At 52.5% G+C, this 22,837-nt stretch overlaps 1 protein-coding gene across 4 annotated transcripts in view; it reads left to right on the forward strand.

Annotated features, from left to right (window-relative positions):
* The first annotated feature begins 70 nt into the window (after positions 1-70).
* Positions 71-22,837, forward strand: part of TECTA (tectorin alpha) — a 31,514-nt gene continuing 8,747 nt past the window's right edge. For 2 of the 4 annotated variants that reach the window (XM_040615913.1, XM_040615914.1), the window contains exons 1-13: positions 71-2,290; positions 2,525-2,905; positions 4,428-4,492; positions 7,509-7,642; positions 8,940-9,227; positions 13,269-13,406; positions 13,953-14,118; positions 16,525-16,937; positions 17,232-17,802; positions 18,368-18,960; positions 19,444-20,017; positions 21,176-21,786; positions 22,107-22,668. In XM_040615913.1, the coding sequence (XP_040471847.1) occupies positions 4,429-4,492; positions 7,509-7,642; positions 8,940-9,227; positions 13,269-13,406; positions 13,953-14,118; positions 16,525-16,937; positions 17,232-17,802; positions 18,368-18,960; positions 19,444-20,017; positions 21,176-21,786; positions 22,107-22,668 (4,114 nt within the window). In that variant the 5' untranslated portion in view covers positions 71-2,290; positions 2,525-2,905; position 4,428. The remainder of the gene's footprint in view (positions 2,291-2,524; positions 2,906-4,427; positions 4,493-7,508; positions 7,643-8,939; positions 9,228-13,268; positions 13,407-13,952; positions 14,119-16,524; positions 16,938-17,231; positions 17,803-18,367; positions 18,961-19,443; positions 20,018-21,175; positions 21,787-22,106; positions 22,669-22,837) is intronic. The other 2 variants (XM_040615911.1, XM_040615912.1) reach the window with 2 other exon arrangements.

The raw sequence follows: 22,837 nt of genomic DNA on the forward strand, positions 1-22,837 counted from the left end.
TTCTGTATTCCCTGAAGCAAAACGTTCCCCTCCATCTCACCTTCATGCCTGACATGCACCTTCGGGAGAGTGAAAGCTGCCGAGATTTATTTTTTTTTGTTCTGCTGACTGTTGAAGCCAGCTATCTGCCTGGTGAGCTCGGGCGCAGCCACCTCATTTGTGTGAGATGCCGTCTGCTGAAAGGAGAAATTGCAGTGCTGGAAGGAAGACCTAGCCCTCTTCTGGACTGTGTTCCTCCATGGTGGTGACTCATCTCCACTTCTAGGTGAGGAACAAGGCTCCAGCTTGCTCTCTGTTACCTGCTCTGTGTCCTCAGTGGAACTGGCCTTGGGGTTAAAAAGAGCTTCACCCTTGAGGAAAGTCTTGTAGTTGCTGATGGGGAGGGCAGTATGGGCCACTAAAGCAGCAGTCATGGGCTTAGCCCATGCTGGCCTGCACCAGATGGCCATGGGGAGAGGCAGGAGGAGGGAGATGCCCCTCCAGATTAGACGCAGCTCCTGGGCAAACCCCCTCGCCAAAGTGTCTTCCCTGGCTTGAGGCAGGTCCCTTGAAATGGGGAATGCCACCAGGCACTACCTGCAGTCACTCTGCCGAGGTCGAGCAGCCAGAGACCCCCCCCCTTGTCTCATCTTTTAATGCTTGTCTTTTCTTGAGGTTGGGCATGGGAATGAAGTTTTCTGCTAGAAGAAAAAAGAAAAAAAGAAAAAGTGGTTGGTTGTTCAGCTCTGATGTGCTCAGCACTGCATGATGGGAGCATCCCCTGCCAAAAGAAAATTGCCTAGAAGACAAAGTCTTCCCCAAAGAGACAGTGAAACCTAATCAAACTTCATCAGTGTAGACTCGCCCAGGATGAACAGCACCAGAATATTAAACTGACAAAGGAGCAGAGGGAAACCTGTTTTCACCAGTTTTCTCTATGTTATAAAACAGGATGAGAAGTGGCTTGTAATATTTAAAATTTGTATGGGAGGGAAAGGAAGAGCCAGGGTGTATGGAGTGGCAGGCTGGAAGTAATCTGCCCCTGGAATATCACTCAGTACTTTATAATGCCCCTGCCCCCCTAAAGTAGTTGATGTAGAAAAAAAAAAAAAAACATTAAAAAAAAAAAAAAAAAGAAAAGAAGAAAGCTTCCTGATAGCAAGGGCATGCTTGGAAGAAAAAGAGAAACTCTGGGATTTGCTGAGGAGGCGGTGTACTGCCTGGTGCCCTGATGTACTAAAAGAAACTGCTGAGATAAGACACAGCACTTCAGGGGTGAGCTTACTAAACACGCTTCTAGGAGCACCCACAGTCCTGGGAAAAACGTCAGGACTTCTAGGTGCTTCTCTTTGGCTGTTGGCATTCCTGTCCCCTTTCCATTCCTGATGAAGGAATGGGGGTGGTTGTACAGGGAGCGCAGGAGGAATAACTACCTCCTAGCAGGGAAAATCGGTAGTAAAAGGCCTCCATCCAAAGAGTCAGAAGGGAAAATCCTTCTGCCAAGGCTGGGCTGTGTGGTTATGTCCATAAGAACGGGGCTGTTTCCCCATGACGGACTGCTGGGGTTGGAGCACCGCCTGTCTAAACAGAACCTTAGTGCAGGTTGTAAGTGCAGCTCTAACGGGGCACTGCCCGTTGCCTCCTGCACCCCCCGGCCGCGGTTCCGCCTCTCTGTCCCTCTCTCATCTGACATCGATCTGAACCAAATTAGAACGGTTCTTTCCTTGGGCTACAGGCTGGGCTCGAACGAGCTTTGGTCTCTGTAACACAGCCTGAGGCTTACTGCCCTGCGAGCCCTTGGTGAGTGCCGCGCACTGGGGCTAGCAGCCGTTCCACGCACCGCCGGCAAGGGTGTGCGGGAACCAGCCCAGCAGCACGGGTGGAAATGTTCTCCAAGCAGCAGCCACCACAGAGATCCAACGAACAATAAACAACCTTGGTAGCTGCTCAGCTCAGGTGGCCGTGGGGCACAGGCACGGAGGGCCAGGGCATCCTCGCGAAGCCCCCGTCCCACGAGCACATAATTGCACACTTGTGGACAACATGTCCTCACCTCAGCTCCACCTGCAGCCCCTGCTTTTGGCCCTTAAGGTAGTTGTGTATCTAACAGCCCAGACACCAGAGGCAAGGAAAATCCCTGTGGAAATTGCAGGTTGTATGAATGAAAATGGTAGTAACGCTCACAGCAGTGCCCCAGTGAAACTCCCCGCAGCCTTCAGTGAAAGCATCAGTCAGTCCTTCCAGAGAGGGTGGAAATGGGAACAGCGATGAAACCCTCTCCAGCGGATTTGGAGAAAGCACGCTGCACTGGGTAAGTTTTTTCTTTTCCACCTGTAAAAGCAGAAGTAAGTTACAGAAAGTAAAACGAGACTTGGATGGATAAGTAACTCCATTGAAACTTTGGGGCACTGCCTTTGAACGGTGCTTTAAGCCTAGCACTGTTTAATGCTAATCCTGTAACATTATATAGATGGGTTTTTTTTCACTTACACAAAGGAGGAAGGGGCTCAATTCTGGTTTTGATTTTTATTTTTTTTTCCTTCAGCGAAAGGCAATGCTGAGCAGCACCCAGCTCCGGCTCGCTGACATTTCCATCTGAATCCACCTGAAGGGGGTGAGATTTTGGGGAAGAAAGAGGCTTCTCTCCATCTCCAGGCCAGAATCTGATCTCCAGACTACCTTGCTGGTTATCAATAGAGGCAACAGTTGTGACTGCAACTCAACACTCCTCCTGCCCTGGAACATCATTGAAGAAAACGGACTTTTCAATTGCAAGAGCAAGGGGACTGAGACATCGTTTCAGTCATCAGCAATAATTGGCAACGAAGGACCGGCATGAGTTCTCCATTGACATAGGATTTCTTCCTGGTCTACCAAGATTGGTCTAAAATTTCAGACCTGATTGCTCCTCTAATCTACGAAACAGGTTGGTAATTTTTTTTTCCATACCTAAAAAACTGTAATTTTGAGTGTGATATGCCAAGTAACGTATTCTTTGTCTGTCATGTTTCTCAAGCGGTGCTGGTCTCCCTCTTGTTCTTTGACTGCCATAGTCTCCACTAGTCATTGTCTGCCTGGTCTCTCTAATGAATCCACAGTGACTCAGATTTACGATCTGTATAAAACTCTGTCATCCTCCTTTCATCTTTCTGAGACAGACAATGTGGGAAAACTTCCTTGGTGGAATGAATTTTTCTCAGCACAGAACGCAATTGCTGGCAGCAGGCTGTGGCCAGCGTTGATGCGAGTGGCACACCGAGGAGCAGTGAAGCAGGGAGAAACTTTCCTTCCACCTTGTTTCACGCTTTCCGAGCTCCCAGTAATGGGAATCAAGTGGAAGTGATGTGGGACAGACAATGGCATATTCCCTGCTGTAGTCCTGTGCTCTATGCGTTATGTATGTGTGTGGGCGTACTTAGAAGGAGTTGGATCTCTTGATCACCATATGCTACAGAAACACATCTGTAGGGAGCACGTAAAGAGATGCTGGGTGTGTCCACACAGCTGAAATGCGTGGGATGTATAAAGCTGAGAAGGTAGAGAAGCTGGTATTGAAATTAGGGCTGTACCTAATGCGTAGATACAGTTTGCATCTGAAGCTGATGGTGTACTTTTCCGGCGGGCGCATACCTGCTGGGAGCACACGATACCTTCCTGGGAGCTCTACGTGAGCTGTGCCTGTGTGTAATGAACAGAAGCGACAGGTGAAGAAATCAAAGCAGTTGTTTAAGCAATATTTTCTATTGGATTAATAATGAGTAACAAATTGCATTAGGCGCAGAAGGAATTACAGCTGGTGCAGGATTTCGCTTTCATTTTCCCAGCCCCGTATCTGCTTCTCTCTCTGTCACTGATTCCTGTACAGCAAGGAGTTGCCCAGCTGTGTTAATGCTTGTGCTTCTTCCACACTTGTCAAAAATGGTAAGCAATTGTGTTAGCAGCCAGCAAAAGGATTAGTCCAAGCAGTGTCTGAAGCCCCTTAGCTGTGAAAGCACACCGCAGCTCTGCATCAGCTCTCACGTTTGGAGCAGCGCGAAGCTGTTCCCCTTGAAGTCAGGCAGAAGTGTCCATCCTCGTACTAAGCGGATCAGGGAGGAATTGCTTTTTAACTATCAGGAGAAAAAACAGCCCACAGAGAACGGGCTGTTTAAAACTCCCAAACACTGCTTGAAATTAGCAGCAGCTCTTCTGTGTGGTTATGGGCTTACTTTGACAATACTGGCAGGGCAATTTGCTGTTATCACCTGGGAAGTCTCAGCACACCACTTTATGGAGTAGGCATTTGGGGTCTGCCTGGCAGGTGAGGGACCTCCATCTCTGCAGCATCCACGTGTCAGCAGCAGTCAGGCACTTTGGGAAGCGATGGCACTCGGGATCACCCGAGGTTTGCTCAAGGATGCGGTTTCCTACCAATGTGATGCATGTCCGGGTTTCTCTCTTTCCTGTAGGATGAACAAGCGATCGTTTCTCGGAACCTGGGTGGCCCTTTTGGTGATAACTGCGCGACAGCGAGGTGAGTATCTCCCACTCAGGTGCTGGGAGCTGTGCTGGGAAGGTGGTCACCTCGCAGCAGCGCTGTGCTCGGAGGCCCCAGAAGTACAGAGGGCTTGGAAAACACACCCAGCCCCTTGGCTGGAGCAAGGAGAAGAACCAGGGTGAACTTTGTGTTTCCCATGGTGAGGGAAGGACCACTGATTTTAAGGGTGAGCACTACGTGGGGAGATTTGTGTGCCTTCGTGGGGAAGCATGGTGCCAGCTTTGCACAAGTGACAGCTTGTGTCATGGGAGATGGATTGGCAGCCTGCACAAATGGCCCTCGCTTCACTGAGAGCAATGAAGTGATGACAGTTTCCACCAAATGAGGAGCTGGCACAGCGTGCTGATTACAAAGCTGGCAAAGCCAGCGGGATATACAGGCCACAGCGACTGTGGAGTCTGGTGAGCGTGTTACATATGTGTGCGTATGTATCATTTATAGGCTGTGTGTGCGTGCATGGGTTGTGATTCCAGAGGTTGTGATGGTCTGGCCAGTTGCTATGAAATTGGAGTTTGAAAAATTTCTGGTGTTAGGACTGCTGAGCAGGCTGACCAGCCTATCTGTGTCCAGTAAGGGGTAAAGTGGGTGAGCAGTAGCGAACTGTCACGGTTTGTGGGTAGTGAGGTTCCTCCTATGCTCGCGGAGGACATCCGACAGCAGATGTGGAGGTGCTGCAGGGGGGTCACAGGGCTGCAGCCTGTAGCAGGAACTTCTCCCTGCACTCGCACCCCGTTTCTCGTGGCGCGTTGTGTTTTGTGAAGAGGTGGTGTTCACATCTGGGCTGGGTGAGGCCACGAGCAACCTGCTCTGACCATGGGGTCAGCCCTGCTTGGGGCAGGAGATGAGACCAGCCGGCAGCTGGGGACCCCTTCCAAGCCATGGGTTTCTATGATGTTGAAAAGCACGGGAGCAGCTCGCTGGTCTCATGCAGATATTAATCTTTGTCTTGTTTCAATTTGAAGATGGGCAAGCAGAGCTGGTATGGGCAGGAAAAGCCTCTGTAGTGCGGTAACATGGCAGATCTGCGCCGCGTGGCTGGTACTGGATGTGTGGCCAGCTTAGGGCCTCTAGCAAGGGAACCTGGAGCTGGGGAGTCTAGAAGCCGTTTCCCTGGTCAGCTGCTAAGTCGCCACCAGGCTGAGGGCAGCTCAGGCGAAAGCTGTGGCTCTCTTTCCTCGTGTGGGAAGTGAGGCCACCAGTTGACCCACGGGAAATGCCACCAGGGCAAAACCCGTGATCAGTGGGGCCCACTGGGCTGCTTGGCTGGATGAGGTGATGCATGCAAAGTTATGCCGGTGTCGCACTAGCAGTGCTGGAGAGGCTGGCATCGAGAAGTTTCTGCCGAGTTTCCTGTTTAAAAAATCAGTAAAATCTGTGTGTCATAGCTATGCCTCAGCTGTAATAACTCATCAGGTGCTAACAGCTGAGCAACAACTTGTTTTACTGCCTGGCAGCCAGGAGTTTTGCTGCAGCCTTTTGGATATATCTGTAAAACCAGGCTTGCAGCTTGGCCGTTCAGGCCACGTGCATGTGTCTTAGAAAGTCAGGATGCCCGTGGGTTAGGCCAGGCTTTCCCTTGTCTCCTCTTCCCCAAGGAAAGCTGGACCAGTTACGCCTGTGAAGAAGGGTCAGATGGTGACTTTCCTTACTCCCAGGCAGTTTCAGGCAGGGAGCATCCTCCGGGTAGCTAGGAGAGAGCATTCCCCAGGCCGGGCAGCACCGAGAGCCCCTCCTGCATCCCTCACGGCAGAGCACAGAGCACGCTGTCCTCAGCTGGAGGCCCCTGAACAGCACGGGATAGTGCCTAGGAAATAAAAGCATGTCCTGAATCCAGGTGAACAGAGCCGGGATTGTTCAGAGCCTGGTGGCTCATGGCAGCCAAGATTGAATGTCGCAGGGACAGGGTGCTGCTTTTCTACATCAAAGAGGGGAGGAGGGGGAGGAAAACCCAGCAAAATTTCCATTTTCTCTGTGAGGAACCACACCAGTAGCTAACTGGAAGAAACGGGGTGTGAGATGACAGCAGCGATCTGGCAGGGGTTGTAACGAGAAAGGACATGTGCCCTAGGGCCAGAAGTGCCCACTTGTGACTCAAGCTGGTAGATTGTAGTCTGGTGGAAACATGTCAAAACCATCTTCTGAAATATTTTTAGAAGAGACAGTTATGTTCATCAGCAGTGCCTTTTAGCAAGAAACCTAGTTTTGCCAGGAAACATTGGAGCAGTTGTGGCCCCTTGAGCTGTAACCCAGCACCAGGAGCACTGGGGGTCCGGCGTGGAGGGCTGTCCATGGCACCCAGGACAGCTCTGCCATGCCGGCAGGAGCAAGGTGGCTGCTGCCAGGAACGTGGCTCTGGGGGTTGGTCTTGGTGCTTTTTGGTCTCCAGGCACCTGAGCACCTCACCATCTGAAACAGCATGTCCTGCCCATCCTGGAGCAGGAGGGGATGGACCTGTTGTCCTTGTTCTCCTGATGCGAAGCCAAGGCATTGGTGTTATGAAGTGATCACGTGGAAAGTAAAACGTGCAGTTGCAAGCTGCATGCACATCTTGTGGTCACTTTGCTGTTGCCCTAAGTAACCTTTGGATGATGCTCTCTGATGACCCTGTCCCAGAGCTGGCATCTCTGCCGTGGCTTGAGACAATCTTTGGCTGCTGGCAATGCTGGATTTTGGCGCTGTTTTCCTCAGCGGCTGTGATGCAGAATATGGCACTGTGGCCAAGTACCAGTCTGGCTATCACTGTTAGGTTGCCACCTCAAGTGCACAGCACAGAGTTTCGCCCCCAGCCCGAAGCCTGGCCTGGCTTTGGCACAGGCTGGTGGCCAGCAGACCTTCAGCATCACCAGCATGTCCACACCGGCAAAGGAGGGGAGGGCAAGGCAGCTAATTAGCTCTTCGCAGGAGGTCAGTCAGCATTTGGGGACAGGCAACCCTGTGGCCTCTCTGAAGTCCTGACATTGCCATAAGGACTCTCTTCTCCCTCTCCTTCCAGCTCACGTCATGGCAAGTCTGTATCCATTCTGGCAGAATGACACAAAAACGCCTAAAGTTGATGATGGAAGCTCTCCTGAGATCAAGATCTCTGTCCCATTCATCTTTTTTGGAGCCCCATACAGAAGCATTTATGTAAGTGGAGAAGCAGACCTTACCTTTATTCTTTTCCTTGCCATTAGTGGCTGCATTTTAAATGCGCTTTCACCATCATCAGGAATTGGAAGATTTATTAGCACCTACCTGACAAGTTCTTAGATTTCATGAACTGATAGGTTTTATGATTAAGAAAGTCAAAGGTATATTTAATGGGCTAATGTTCGTGGGGAAGGAATATAAAAGGCAATAAATTTTCTTTGTAGGTGATTAAATGGTACAGCAAAGCTAAGGTCTCGACACAAGGAACATTATTCCTGTTACATGACAAGAAACAAGAACATGCAGGGACCTGCAGGGAAAAAAAAAAGGGCAATGGTTTGGACCCATATGTAGGTGCCCAAGACAAGGACTGGCTGCTGCCACTCTCAGATGACAGCACAGCGAAAGCCTGGCAGGGGACATCGATTCCTCCAGGCTGGGCTGAGAGAGGGTTCACCTGGGTGCATCGAAACAGTGCCTTAGATGGGGGCCTCACTGTGCCAGATCCCCAGTGCGTCCGCGTTTTGTGGCGAGCCAGTCTCTGTGTGTATGCCTCATCCAAAGTACGGTATAAACCTGCCAGCCCTACAGGCTCAGAAGAGGCAGAGGCTCAGTCGTTCCCCTGCCTGACCAGCTCCTATTTGTACACAGCAATACTGGGAAAGCAGGAACCCCGAGGGGCTTTCAGACCTCTGTGTGGTGGGAGATTTCAGCGTCTGGGACAGCAGTTGTTCTCCAGGCTTTGCAAAAATAATTGTTTTGGGGAGCATCCTCAGCAGACTCTGGGGAGGCTGCCCATGGCACCATGTGTCACGCTGCTCTTGGGGAGCCCCTGGGTGTGCTGCAGGTGACAAACCCGAAAGCGTTGGGCCCGATGCTTTAGCTCTTTTTCCCTGGAGCCCTCAAGCCATGCAGCCACCCGTGTCATACGGCTGGGTCTCAGTGCTGCGGAGCTGCTCTTCAAAGGCTGAGAAATCCCGAGGCCCCAAGGCAGGTTCCCAGCCCAGCTGAGTGCCGTCCCACTCTGGAGGGTGCTTCTCCTCTGCTGACCTGCAGAAGCCCTGTTTTGCAGACGTTTCAAGGGTTTGTCCTGCTTGGGGCTTCCTGCACTCAGCCTTTGGCCACCACTAGCAGGATGAAGTTGAATCTCTGCCTAGAGGGTCAGGCTCTCACCAGCTGTCGGTATAGAAGCTGCCTTCCGGCAGAAGTCGCTCATCCCCCATTTGCTGATAAACCAGCAGCTTTCTGCTACCTGCAAAGGTTTGCTCAAGCGAAAGCGGCTCTCCTTGTGCAGGTCAACAACAATGGCGTGATTTCCTTCAACGCGCTGGTCAGCCAGTTCACGCCAGAGGCCTTCCCCCTGACGGACGGCCGGGCCTTCGTCGCGCCCTTCTGGGCAGACGTGCACAATGGCATCCGGGGAGAAATCTACTACAGGGAGAGCACAGACCCCGAGCTGCTGAGGAGAGCCTCCAAAGACATCCACAAGCACTTCAAAGACATGTCCTCTTTCTCCGCCATCTGGATTTTCATCGTCACCTGGGAGGAAGTCACTTTCTATGGAGGAAGCAGCACAACTCCGGTAAGTGCCACCAGCTGTGCTTCTTGATGGGTGGTGCTTGACCGAATGCATGTCTGTACATATGTAACTGTCCTGGCCTTTGTGTGTAAAATTGAGTGGGCAGCTTTGTGTTCCTGCTCCTCAGTTCCCTTTTGGGCAGAGGAACACCATGGTCCTTCCGTTCTCTCCGGTGAGAGCCTGCATGAGCCTTGCTCCCTGCTCTCTGATCTCCAGGGAAAGCATTGCCTCTTCGGTGTTTGTAGGCAGCGAACCTAAAACAGGCTTTGACACCAGTTAGGAGGTTTTGGCTTGATCGTAGTATAGTTATTTTTTGTTAGATAGAAATGTAGATTTCATTTTTCCTCTGTACTGTGATATGCAACCTCCACTTTGGCTGTGCTTCCACAATGACAAAATGGAGCTATTTGTGCAGGGGGCTACAGGCACCTCGGAAGAAAGGCCTTTATTAAAGGAGCTGAAGTTTTGGCATTGAACAGTAGCTGTCATGATAGAAACCACTCAAGGCTTCCACTTGTTCCTGAGCCATCGGTTTATAAGGAGTGACTCGGTCTGAAGGCACATTGTCATGGGGCCAGGGTGTCGGGTGAGACCCAGAGCACCCAGTCGCAGAGAGCAGCCCCACGGTGTGTGCAGCGCCCGAGTGTGCCAGGGCATGTGTGCTCGAGGCGTGCACGCAGGGCAGGCCCCTCCCGAGGCTGTGACATGGTGAGCGGTGCCCAGGGGTGCAGCAGGGAACAAGGGGCATGCCAAAGCGTACGCGTGCTTGCGTCCTGTCCTGAAGTGGGACTGGCAGGCAGCCCCCCGCCGATCCCCCGCGCTGGATCAGGTCTGTCCGCTGCAGGGGATCAGGATAAACTGGCCCCGCACTCAGCCCTGGGGCAGAGGGAGCGGGGCTTCCCCACGCAGGGGAAGGAGAGCATGAGGGGCCATGGGAAGAACAGGCTGTGGGGTGGGCTGGCCGGCCGGCCATAATATCCTGCTCTGTGCTCCGTTCTTCTCCTTGGTCATCCTCTTGAGGCTGGAGTTCACCCTTCTCTCCCCACCGCTCATGTCCACGCAAGATTCAGTGCAAGTCTGCTCCGGTTTTACACCTCAAGCTCACCTTGTGAGGCCACGGCAGCTTTGAAACAAAGCTAAGGTTGTTACTTGCTCCTTGCTTCTGCAAGAAGGGAGGGCTGCTCCAGCAGAAAATGAGCAGAAATCTGCAGTAAATTAAGTTTTGGAAGTAATCCACTCTCTGAGGAGTTGGAGACAAGAAAGAGAAAATGGGAGTTTTAATTTGTATTTATTTGGCAAAAGAACCTGTTCCTTTCAAATTGTGATGGCTTTTTCTGTGGCAGAGGCTGAAACACTCTCTGCAGCACGCATCCAAGAGGGCGGTGAAGGCATCTCATAGAAAAGGGTTGAACAGTTGCTCTGAAATCCTGTGTGGACATTGAGACACAAAGGGGAAAACCAAGGGGAATATCGACAGCATTTTTGTGATGACAGCTGATCTGCCTGCACGGAGAGACTGATCCAGGCTGACCAGAGAGTCATGCTAGTGACTCTGCCACGGTAGCTCCATTTCCATAAATGTGTGAGTCATATCTCAGAGGATGGAGATGGCAGTGTGATGTTTTTCAGAGCATGAGCAGCTTTTAAATATTTGGTTAATATGTGAGCTGTGACCGCGGCTGACGTTGGTAGGTCCATGCCGGGGTCGCTCATGCATTGCTGGTAGGGCCCATGCAGCTCGGAGCACGAGAAACAAGTGAGGGATCCCTGCTAGATGTTTGAGGAAAGGCTTGTTTAGGATTAGGCTGTGTACTGTGAGTGCCAAAATCTGGCTGCTTCTGTCTCGAGGAGTTGGCTCTGATAAACAGTTCAGCTCTTTTCCATTTGTTAGAGAGGTTTGAGATTTAATGCATATTTTTTGCCAGTCCTGGCAGCACTTGCAGGAAGAAAAATACATATATATATATATTTGCAGACAGCAAGCAATATAGAGATTCGTGTATTGCCTGAAGAATTACATTTGCAACACAATGCAATTTATTTTGTTATAGAGCAGCCTTCCTGTTCAATAGCGGCCAGGGCTCCAGGTCGGCACGCAGAACAGCACGACGCAACTTAAGCAAGAAATTCATCGCAATGCAGAAAAGCTGCAGAAATATGTTGTGAATGTGGCCTGTGGTTACTGTCCCTCAATGACACCCAAGCAAACAGGTTCGGTTTCTGAAAGCCTTGTTAGACAGCTAGGGTGCTTGATGCATGTTTGGCCGTGAGCACCAAACAAGGAGATGTTTGGGGTTCGTGTAAGTGCTCTAACGAGGAGTGCCAACCGTCTTACACCTCCTGGTACCGGCTCAGCTCCTGCCACCCTCCAAGAAGCAGCTGGCCGGAGCGGGCTTTGTTGCTCCATCGAAGAGCTGTTGTTGCACTATCAAAGTGAAATTGTCTTTATGTGTTAGTGCCTTCTGATCTCATGGTCATGGGAGAAGACTTGGCAAAGATGAGCAAGTGTGCCAAGGTGGTGAAGAGGAAACCAGATGTAGGAGGCAGAATCCCAGGGAAAGGATGGATGCAGGAGTGGAAATGGTGCCTTCCCATTAGCTAGCTCTCCCACTTGCCCTGGTGTGAACTGTGCCTTTTGCAGCTCCTGTGAGGCAGCTCTGCCCCCATCTCTCACTCTCCCTGACAGCTCACGCAGGCTGCCTCACCTCCGTTTCCAAGATTTCTCATGGCAGACTAATATGCCTTGGAGGTGACATCCCTGGTGGCTTGCAAGTAGTGAGTGCAGCCCTGGGGTCGCCTCAATCTTCTGGAGTGTGTGCTCACCTCGGTGCCAATAATCAAACTAGTGGGTTTGCTGTAAGGGAATGTAAACTGGTGCAAAGTGATCTCCAGCCCCTCGGTTCTGGCATCTTCCCTTCCTCCAGCAGCATGTGTGCCCTGTTGTTAATGTGGAGCAGCGCAGCTGCAGTTCTCTCTCTCCACTTGCAGTTCTCAGGGGCTGCTGGCAGGGTAAGCCCTAACACTTCCTAGCATGAGATGGTTCAATCGATGTGCTTTCCATATCGCCTGGTAATTGTTTCTGTGGCTGTAGTTTCCTTCACAGTTTGCAGTGCCCGGGTAGCTGGGACTCCTAATATTCCCCTTGACTAATTAAAAAGGGGGCAGCCCATGCTTTGTCCCCTACTAAAATCCTGCTCGCTCAGAGGCAGGAGGAGCAGTTGTTCACTGTGACATGGTCCTGGCACGGAGCAGTCTAGGATGGGCAGGGATGGGAAGGACAGGAAAACATAGAAACCTGAAAGAAGCGATGGGCTTTTAGTTCCCAGTGATGACCTCTGCTGCTGGATCTGCATGGGTAGAGGGGATATCTCAAGGGGACAGGCCCCTTCCGTCTTTCTGTGCAACCATGAAGGGAAGAGCTCAGGGCTGTGCCACCCTCGCCAGCTGACAAAGCTCGCCCTTGCCGCCCGGGGCCCAGGCTGGCAGTTGTGTGAATGTACCCGGAGTTTGGGGGGCTGGAAATGCAGAGTCATTTCAAGTGAAAGGAAGAACACGAGCAGCAGATTTAGCAGGTAGCAATGGGATTTGGCAGCCAAGCAAAGAGCATAATATACATGGCTGACTTGGATGTAATCCACCGTTAACAGTATTGTAGGGTACGAATGTGGAAGGGAACCGGGTAAGACAATGCAGCGAGGAATAAAGCTGAGACAGGGTAATGGAAGGTAACAAACAGGTCGTAACGATCCGAATCCTGCCGATTGCTTTTTCCCTGTGAGCTTGTTCTCATGCTGCCATCTATTGGTGCCAGATCAGATTGGAGATGGTCTTCTCATCCTCACAGGTGGAGGTGGTGGTGGGGATGGGGGCTGGTGGAGTTGTGGCGGGGGGTGTGAGCCCATCTCAGGTCTCATTCAGCTTCTGCCGCTCTTCACTGGGAGGCTCCTGCATCTCACTGGGCCAGAGGCGAACATGACAGAAGGGCAGGCAAGCAGCGTGGGAAAAGCAGTGTCACCTTGTGAATGTGCTCATGGTTTTCAACAGGTAAACACTTTCCAAGCTGTCCTAATCACAGACGGAGTGTCATCTTTTGCCATATTTAACTACCATGAAATCAGCTGGACCACAGGGACAGCCAGCGGAGGGGACCCCCTAACTGGTCTTGGTGGGGTGATGGCCCAGGTGAGGCTCTTGTTCCCATATCCCCATCTCTGTTGAGCTCTCAGATGGCTGCCTGTAGCTTTCCCAGTGTATCCATGCTCACTTATGCCACTCGGTCCCTCAACATCCCCAGCACTGGACTTGTAAGCCCACTGCAGGGCACAGTGGGACAAGCGCTCCAAAATTTGATGTCAGCAGCCTTGCCGCAGCCAGTCCATCTGCCTGAGGAGGGTGAGGTTCCCTGCGTAAGGGGAGCCTCCCTCTGTCTCCTCCTTACTTTATCTTGGCCATGCAATACATATACCCATAGATCTCAATGTATGTACGTACATATATATGTATATATATGTACATAAATCTGTAAATATACTTCCATACTGCTTGTAGTACTTGTTGAGCTTTTCACTGATATCCAAACTACCTGAAAACTGAAATCCCTGAAAAGAGACTTTAAAATTAAAGAAGATACACCCGGGAGTTACTGTGGGGGACAGAGAAGCACAGAAATACAGCACTGCTTTCCTGTAGCAACGTTGTGTGGTGAAATTTGCTCTCTCTGTCTTTTAGGCTGGCTTCAATGGTGGAAATGTCACCAACTTCTTTAGCATCCCAGGCTCCAGAACTCCTGACATTGTCAATATTGAAGAAACAACCAATGTTAATGTTCCAGGGCGCTGGGCTTTCAAAATAGATGGCAGGGAAATAGATCCAGCCAATGGTTGCAGCCTGAGAGGTAAGGGGGAAATGGCATTGCTTTTGTTCAAGTTTTGGGGTGCAGCGTAGCAAAAGGTAACGCTGTGGGGATGCTGGTGGAGAGCTGCCCGTCTGCTCTGGGCTGCTGAGTGATTTGTGGTTTTGCCAAGGCATCCCCTTGAACTGCAGCTGCAGGGACAGAAACTTGCAAGCAGGGATGGGGTCCCATGCACGTCTCCAAGTTGCTGCATGCCGTGCGAAGTCATCACTCGACTTCCAGCAATAGTCATCAGTCTGCCCACAGCAAAAGGCTAATGCCTTGAAGAGTGGACAGAGAGCTTTGTCATTTGTGTCAGCATGGCCACGTCTTGTTTGATGGGAGAACATCCTTGGCAGTGTGTGTGAAGGAGCCATTGTCAGCCGTTATTTGGCCTTTGTCTTGGCTGGCATGGCCTGGGTGTTGGCACACTCACAGCTGGCCAGACCCAGCACACAAGGTGTGTTTGCAGCAAATTCTCAGTGAGGATGAGACCTGACTTGGTAGCTCTGAGAAAACTGAGAAGGGTCCATAAATACTTGAAAGTCTTCTGTGTTCTCAGTGTTGCTTTCAACCACCAGTGAACAAAAATGTCATAGGTGCTAGTTTCTTTTTTTTTTTTTTTCCTTTCCTGGGATTTTGGTACCTTGGTGTTGCTGTAAGCCTCCATTTCTTTAGCCCAGAAGGAGAACCCTAACCCAAAGTCAATCTCAATTCTTTTTCTGTGATGCTGATGGTGGCAATGGGAAAGACTTGGGGACAGCAACTTCCTCTTGCTCCCAGAGTAGGAAAGCTGATGGTGTGGTCCCATTCCCCTTGTTTCTGCAGGAGGAATAGCAGATTTTCTGGGCAGGACAAATGCCACGTCCCTGCACTAGTTACAGTGTCTGTGCAGGTGTCACTGACAGCGTGGGCGTATAAAATTATTAATAGATGCAACAGCGACTGCGCAGGGATTCTGCTGTAGAGAGATTATTGCATTGCCATTTGACAAATAAAACTGTTAGGAGCCTCCACTGTGCTCCAGGGGTCTTTCCAGCAAGAGAGGATCGTCACTTGCTGACGGACACTGGAGATGTCACCATGCGGTGAGGCATGCGGCTTCTTTATGTCCTGGTTTAGGACTTTACCAAAGAAGGCCCATGAGACTCCGAGGCTCTTGCAGCCTCAGCGAAGCTTTCAGGTCCTACTGCTCCAGCCACTTTGGCTACTGACCCCAGGGAGAAAGGCTGGACTTTGCAAAGGGGCTGACAGCCAGTCTCAGCTTTGCATATGACAAGGGCAGTGTGGCTAGGTCCTGCCACTGGATCTGCGTTTCATGGTGGACAGCCAGTTGCCCTCCATGGGAGGAGATGCAGCACGAGGCGCTGGAGGCTCACCACACCTAATGGCACTCATTTGCCCAAATCCCCCTCACCAGGACAGGTGGTGTGGGAGCCCTCACTAGTGGGTCTTGCTAAGAGGAGATGTTGTTGCAGGGAAGCAGAAAATAGCTTTTTTTGTAGGAGGCAGGGAAGAGAACAAAAAGTTTAGGAGAGGTAAATTCAGGCAGCGCACACGGCGGAAGCCACGCGCATGAGAAGTGTGAAAGATGGCCATATGGAGGAGAGGGAAACTCTCACGGGTATTTGCCACCCTTGTTCTCCCATCTTCTCTCTGCCTCTCACGTCTCTCACCAGGCAAACCTGCCTCCCTTTATAGTACCGCCGTGTAACAAGTCTGCTCAGTCTATTGCTGTGTGATCACTCTTCGTTTTCCATCGTCACTGGTGTATGGTGTGGAAGTTACTTATCAACAGCTCTTTGGTTTCATAACTACTATGAGCACTTTCTGAATGGGAGTGAATTGCTTCTGGGCCACCGATGGCAGAGTCATTCTTCAACCGGCAAATATGAATGGAGGAATTATGGAGATGGCAACGAAGACGAAGGACTGCACAAGTACAGCAACAATGCTGGAAATGACCTCCAAAAGCCATGACCTTTACCAGTGGAGTTTCCCTTTAAGAAAACCGCAAAAATGGCTCCTGTGTACTGAGATACTGAAGCAAAACATGGGTGGTGGGTGTCCGAAATGGAAGGAATCGCCTTCAAGTTAGCCAGCCTGCACAGTGCAGCACTGACCCTGGATTCGTGGCAGTGCTCACACCATCCCAGGGACTTGTGGCATGGGTAGGACTTGAAGGGGATGCACTGTACATTGAAAACGAAGCTTGTGATCGCAGTGCTTTGCTGAGTGGCTCTTGCCGGGAGCCTGAGCAAAGAAGGCGGCCGAGACGCCTCGTATCAGGCGGCAGTCTCAGTCACAGGGCCAGCAGACCCCTCCAAGGACTGATGTGGTGCAGTTAATGCATGTTTCTCTGTTTAGAGAAGTGACGTAGCATGGGTTTTTCTCTTTCTGTCTTTCTAGGACAGTTTCTCCGTCAAGGGGAGATCTTCTGGGACAATGCCAACTGCACCACCAAGTGCCGCTGCCTGGATTTCAACAATGAGATCTTCTGCCAGGAGGTGGCTTGCGGCCCCTTTGAAGCGTGCGAGCTGAAGACCAAGTTCTTCCAGTGCGTGCCGGTGGAAAGCAGCACCTGCGTGGTGTTTGGAGATCCACATTACCACACCTTCGATGGCTTCCTCTTTCACTTCCAGGGTTCCTGCTCCTACCTCCTTGCCAGGCAGTGCTGGCCAGACTCCCAGCTGCCCTACTTCAACGTGGAGGCCAAGAATGAAAACCGAGGCGGCTCCTCCGTCTCCTGGCTGAGGGATATTTTTGTGGAGGTCTACTCACACAAGATTGTCCTCCCTAAGGGCAGCTTTGGGAAAGCAAAGGTAAGAGCCCTACTGAAAGGGGAAAACTTGCTGGGTAGAGTCCTCCGAGGTTGTGGCTGCAATGGCAGCCTGGAGAGCGTGAGATGGCACTTCTGGGCTCCAGGTGTCCCTCAGGGAATGGGCACAGGTAACAGGCATGGAGGAAAATGCCTGTGGCTTACCAATGGCTGTCCTTCTGTGCATGTCCCTAATGCTAAGACCCCATAACAGGGATGTACAGCTCCTGTCTGTGTCCCGGTATGACTCCTCTGCTATTTCATGTGCCAGGTCATTCATCTGGTGTTGTTCCCACAGGTGGATGACTTGGTGGTGTCCCTACCCATCTCTCTGGAACTGGGTGCAATAAAAGTCTACCAAAGTGGCTTATCTACAGCCCTGGAGACTGACTTTGGCCTGCTGGTGACCTACGATGGACAACACTATGCCTCCATCTCTGTTCCGGGCACGTACATCAATGCCACATGCGGTCTGTGTGGGAATTACAATAAGGACCCCGAGGACGATACCCTCCGCTCAGACGGGAGTTTGGCCGTGTCCGTGCCGGACCTGGGCGAGAGCTGGCGAGTGCCGCACCCTGAGCGAAAATGCTCAGCTGGCTGCTGGGACAACTGCAGCCTCTGCGACACTGCCACCGAGTCTCTCTATTTCACCTCCGAATACTGTGGTTTCATCAACAAGAGCAGTGGGCCGCTGTGGGAGTGCAGTGCCGTTGTGGACCCCACTGCCTTTGTCCACAGCTGTGTCTATGACCTCTGCAGCAAACGGGATAACGGCACCAGCCTGTGCCAAGCCATCCAGGCATACGCCGCAGTGTGCCAGGCCCTGGGCATCTCGGTGGGAGAGTGGCGCACCCAGACGGGATGCAGTAAGTGTTCGCATGTGTGTGCCGGCAGCCTTCCCCTCTGGAAGGGGAGCGATTTCAGGGGTCTGCCCATGTGTCCAGCAGTGCGTGAGATGAGGGGGCAGAAATCCAGGGGAGGGAGTTGTCCAAGGCAATGGAGTTGGGCAGGAGCCGATCAGTCCCTCCTCTCTGCGGCATCAGACTCTTGTGCCAGCAAAAGGATGGCACAAATCAGGCACGAGGCGTGAGCTCCACGTTGCTCTGCAGATGGTTAGCCACCACAATGAGAGGTGGAGGCTGGACTGGAATGGGGACTGGCCAGCAGCATGCTTCTCGGCCCGCCCTCCTTGCTTGTGGCGTTAAATTGCTGTGGGTGGCTCTGGGACTGTTTTGGAGAAGTTATTGCTTGCATGAATGGAATGGCCAGGGAGGTGCTGGAAGGAAACGCAGGCACCAATTCTACCATCAAGTGAGGCTCCCAGGTCACTTTGTGTTGTCTCTGTTATGGGTCAATGGGAAAGAGGCAACTGGCCCTGAACCATGGCGTAATACAGTCCTCCTGTTGTTTGTCTCCCCTCTGCTCCCACAGTGACAGCCGTGCAGTGCCCAGAGCTCAGCCACTACTCAGTGTGTGCCAGCAGCTGCCCCGCCACATGTTCGGACCTCACGGCCCCGCTTGCCTGCACATCCCCATGCATCGAGGGCTGCGAGTGCAACGAGGGCCATGTCCTCAGCATGGACCGCTGCGTCCCTGTCCAGAAGTGCGGCTGCGATGTGGATGGCCGGTACTATGCCATCGGGGAGTCTTTCTGGGCAGTAGCAGACTGCACGGTGGAGTGCCAGTGTGAGGATGGCGGGGAGGCCAGGTGCTTTAATACCACCTGTCCCGAAGGAGAGGTCTGCTCCATTGAGAATGGCTACCGGGGCTGCTACCCCAAGCGAGAGAGCCTGTGTTTGGTGGGGCAGAACCAGGTGCTGCAGACATTCGATGGTGTCACCTTCCCCTATCCACTGGAGCACTCCTACACGCTGCTCAAAACCTGTCCAGAGAGACCAGACTTCATTGAGGTGGACATCAGCCAAAAGAAACCCGGATCCGCTCCCAATGGACCACGTGTCGTGCGGATCCAGGCAGTTGGCCAAGAGGTGAAGATTGGAGGCACCAGCCTGTCAGAGATCAAGGTAAAGGTGCTGCCATCAGGGCGGCCCACCCCAGGGCTGCGGTGGGAGGTGGTGGCTGGTGGTGTGATCCAGTGTCACTTTGGAGAAGGGCTCGTGGGTCTGTGGCTCTGAATCATTCCTCCAGGTCAGGGCCTCAGGCACCCTGGTGGCACTCGCAGGCAGCCTGCGTGGGCCATTGCTGTGTGGAGGCCCTTTAGGTACCTGCGAAGTTGTCACTTGGTGAGAGTCAGCTCTGGAGGCTTTCCTGACATTGTGGTTGTCTCCCATAACTTGTTTTTCCCCTGGAAAGACAACCTCGGTGGGGCAAAAAGCAAGGAAATAGCTGTATGCCTTCCGTCAAAGGAGGCTCTGGGCCTTGGAGGGTGGGTCTGGGTCAGGGAGTGTTTAGCGTACCCAGCGCAGTGCGACCAGCAGCTGGGAACGATCATTCGAAGTTGTGTCACCCTCCCTGAAGCATCTTGATCTGCTTGTTACTGAATGTAGGTGAATGGTTATGATGTGGAGCTGCCCTATTTCCACCCTTCTGGCCGCCTGGAAATTTACCGTAGTGACAATGGCACCATGCTGGAGTTGGAGGGGCTCCTGGCTATCGGCTACTACGACTCAGGCCTCCTAGAGATCCGCCTCTCCACCACCTACTTCAACTGCACTGGGGGCCTGTGTGGCTTTTTCAACGGCAACGCCAGCGATGAGTTCTGCTTGCCCAAAGGCAAGTGTACGGACAACCTGGAGCTCTTCCTGGAGAGCTGGACCACGTTTGATGAGATCTGCAATGGGGAGTGCGGGGACCTCCTCAAGGCTTGCAATAATGACTCAGAGCTGCTCAAGTCGTACAGGAGCCGCTCCAACTGCGGCATCATCAACGACCCCACCAACAGCTCCTTCCTGGAGTGCCACAGCGTGGTCAATGTCTCAGCCTACTACAGGACGTGCCTCTTCCGTCTGTGCCATAGTGGGGGCAACTTGTCGGAGCTGTGTGACTCGGTGGCACGCTACGCCAGTGCCTGCAAGAATGCCGAGGTGGACATTGGCCAGTGGAGGAGCCACAGCTTTTGCCGTGAGTCTGCCAAAGTTTTTAAGTACATGGGAGTACATGGAGAAGGGGACATTAGACCCCATTGCCCTCAGGCAAAGTCTTTTTGTTGGGAGCTTGTGGGTGTACAGAGGTAGAGTAGCTTTTCTTATGGGATGCCCAAAATTATGGGCTCTCTTTCCCACCATCTCCTCTCTCGTCTCCAGTAGGTACCCCTTACCCACAGGGCGCTCCTCTGTGGTGGAGCTGGAGCTCCAATAGCAGAAGGGCTCCTTGGGAGGGAGGCCCTGACCCAACAGCACTAACGGCAGCATTAGATGTTCAAGGTCATATGGAGAGGTAGGGGCAGAGGTACCTAAACGCTGGCAGTCTGGGGCAGTTTTCCTACTCTCTTCTCTACTGGTCAACCTAAGGTCAGCTTTGCCATTGGAAGAGCTATGCCCAGTAGAGCCTTCTACCATGAGCAGAGCCAGCACGTATGAAGCGTGCTACTGGGTAGCATACAGAAGGGAAAGGGGAACTGTGGTAGGAATGCAGCGTCTCATGAGCCCGAAGGCCAGGCAGCGCTGCTGCCTGTACTGACAGTAGTTTCTAGCCAGCAGAGACAGATTTCCCAGCGAAGTGATTTCAGGGTGGCATTTCAGGAGGCATGAGAAGTTTTATGATGCAGTGTAGGAGCATTCCAGAGCTGCAGATGGTTCTTACAGTGCTATACACCACCACCAGAGGATAGTTTGAATAACGCTTGATTTTAGCTGTCACTGTAAACTTGCCGTTGATGGGAAAACTTTCATAGTTCAGAAATGAATGTGAAAAATGCCCAGCGTGGAAGTACATGGTGGGGAGGCAGCCCCCATCTCCACCACAGAGGTTTGAGGGAGGCATCCGTTCAGGAGCCCTGGCCTTGTACCCTCCAAAAGAGCAGAAGAAGGTGTTGCTCAGCATGTGGCAGGACAGGGCTGTGATGTGAGGAGGGTGATGGCTGGGAGGAGAAGGGGTTGCAAAGGGGAGGGGAAGAGCCAGTGGGTGGCAAGGTGCTGGGACCATTTCCCCTCTTGCTTTTTGTCCCCCTGAACCAGCCACCACTCTCCCCATTCCCACCTTTTGCCTGTTTCCCCACCCGGTGCTGCCCTGGGGCTGCTGGAGCTGGGAGCTCACGTTCCATGTTTGTCGGCCCCGCAGCTCTCATCTGCCCGGAGAACAGCCATTTTGAGGAGTGCATGAGCTGCGTGGAGACCTGCGAGACCCTGGCCACCGGCCCTGTCTGCGCCGACACCTGTGCAGAGGGCTGCCAGTGCAACGAGGGCTTTGCTCTCCGTGGCACCCGCTGCGTTCCCCGCAGCGAGTGCGGCTGCAATTTCGAGGGGCGCCAGCTGGCCACCAACCAGACCTTTTGGATGGACATCGCCTGCCACTTCCTCTGCTACTGCAATGGCTCCGACAACAGCGTGTATTGTGAGAATGTCTCCTGCAAGGATGATGAGTACTGCCTGGAGGAGAACGGCCTCTACTACTGTCATGTCCGCACTGATGCCTCCTGCATCATCTCCGGCTATGGGCACTACCTGACTTTTGATGGCTACTCTTTCGACTTCCAGAGCAGCTGCGCATTGGTCCTGTGCACCACGATCGCCCGACCGAGGGCAGAGCGCTCCGACACTTTCCCAGCGTTCACTGTTACAGCCAAGAATGAGGATCGGGACACCTCTCTGGCCCTGTGGGTGAAACAAGTTGAAGTAGAGGTCTTCAATTACAACATTGTCATCCACCGTGCTTACAAATATACTGTGCTGGTGAGTACAGGGCCACGAGAACTGTGGTTCTTTTCCCCTGCTGTGGCTCCCAAATGCAGAGCGATTCTCTAGCCATGAGGCCTTAGGGCTTGCAAGATTTTCCGGGGGTCAGGAAGTGCATATGCTTGGGCTTGTCTGTAGGGTGCTGCCAGGCACAGTTTTTGGAGGGAGCTTCTGTTGTGGCTGCTTTGTTTTGGATGCAGAGGTGAGGTTAGTGAGGACCTTGCTCTGGGAGTGCCAAGCCGCCCTCATACGTGTCCTCTTGTGGCAGCTCTGATCATCATTCCTACTCATGATGCGTCGTGTTTCCTTCCCTGCAGATCAATGATGAGCGTCTCTACCTGCCCCTGAAGCTGGGCCAGGGCAAAGTGAACATCTTTGCCTTTGGCTTTCACATTGTGGTTGAGACCGACTTTGGGCTGAAGGTGGTGTACGATTGGAAGACCTTCCTCTCTGTCACCGTCCCACGCAGCTTCCAGAACCTGACCTACGGCCTCTGTGGCCGCTACAATGGCAACCCTGAGGATGATCTGACAGCAGCAGGCGGTGTGCCAGCTGCCAGCGTCGCTGAATTTGTCCAGAGCTGGGCGAAGCGGGATGCATTCTGCCGTGTGGGCTGTGGTGACCGTTGCCCTGCTTGCGGGAAGGTGGAAGGCTTTTGGAAACCCCAACAGCTCTGCAGCCTCATCCCAAGCCAAAGCGGCGTCTTTGCTAAATGCCACAGCAAGATCAGCCCCAGCTTCTTCTACAAGAACTGCCTCTTTGACACCTGTGTTGATGGGGGAGCCATGCAAACAGCCTGCAGCTGGCTGCAGAATTACGCCAGCACATGCCAGACACAAGGCATTGCCATTACCGGCTGGAGGAACTTCACCTCATGCTGTAAGTGCCACCCTGCGTCAGGGTCCTTCTTCTCTAGAGGTGCTTTCTGGTGTTGCCCCTGTAGCTGTAGCACTTGCTGGAGCTCAGCCTCTAGAGAGGTAGCAGAGCACCATATGGAGCACCAGCAGGTGCCAGCTACCTGTGGACCATTGACCCAAAAATGTCCCGG

Source organism: Falco naumanni, chromosome 16 (genome assembly GCF_017639655.2).
Source record: "Falco naumanni isolate bFalNau1 chromosome 16, bFalNau1.pat, whole genome shotgun sequence".
NCBI classification, from domain to species: domain Eukaryota; kingdom Metazoa; phylum Chordata; class Aves; order Falconiformes; family Falconidae; genus Falco; species Falco naumanni.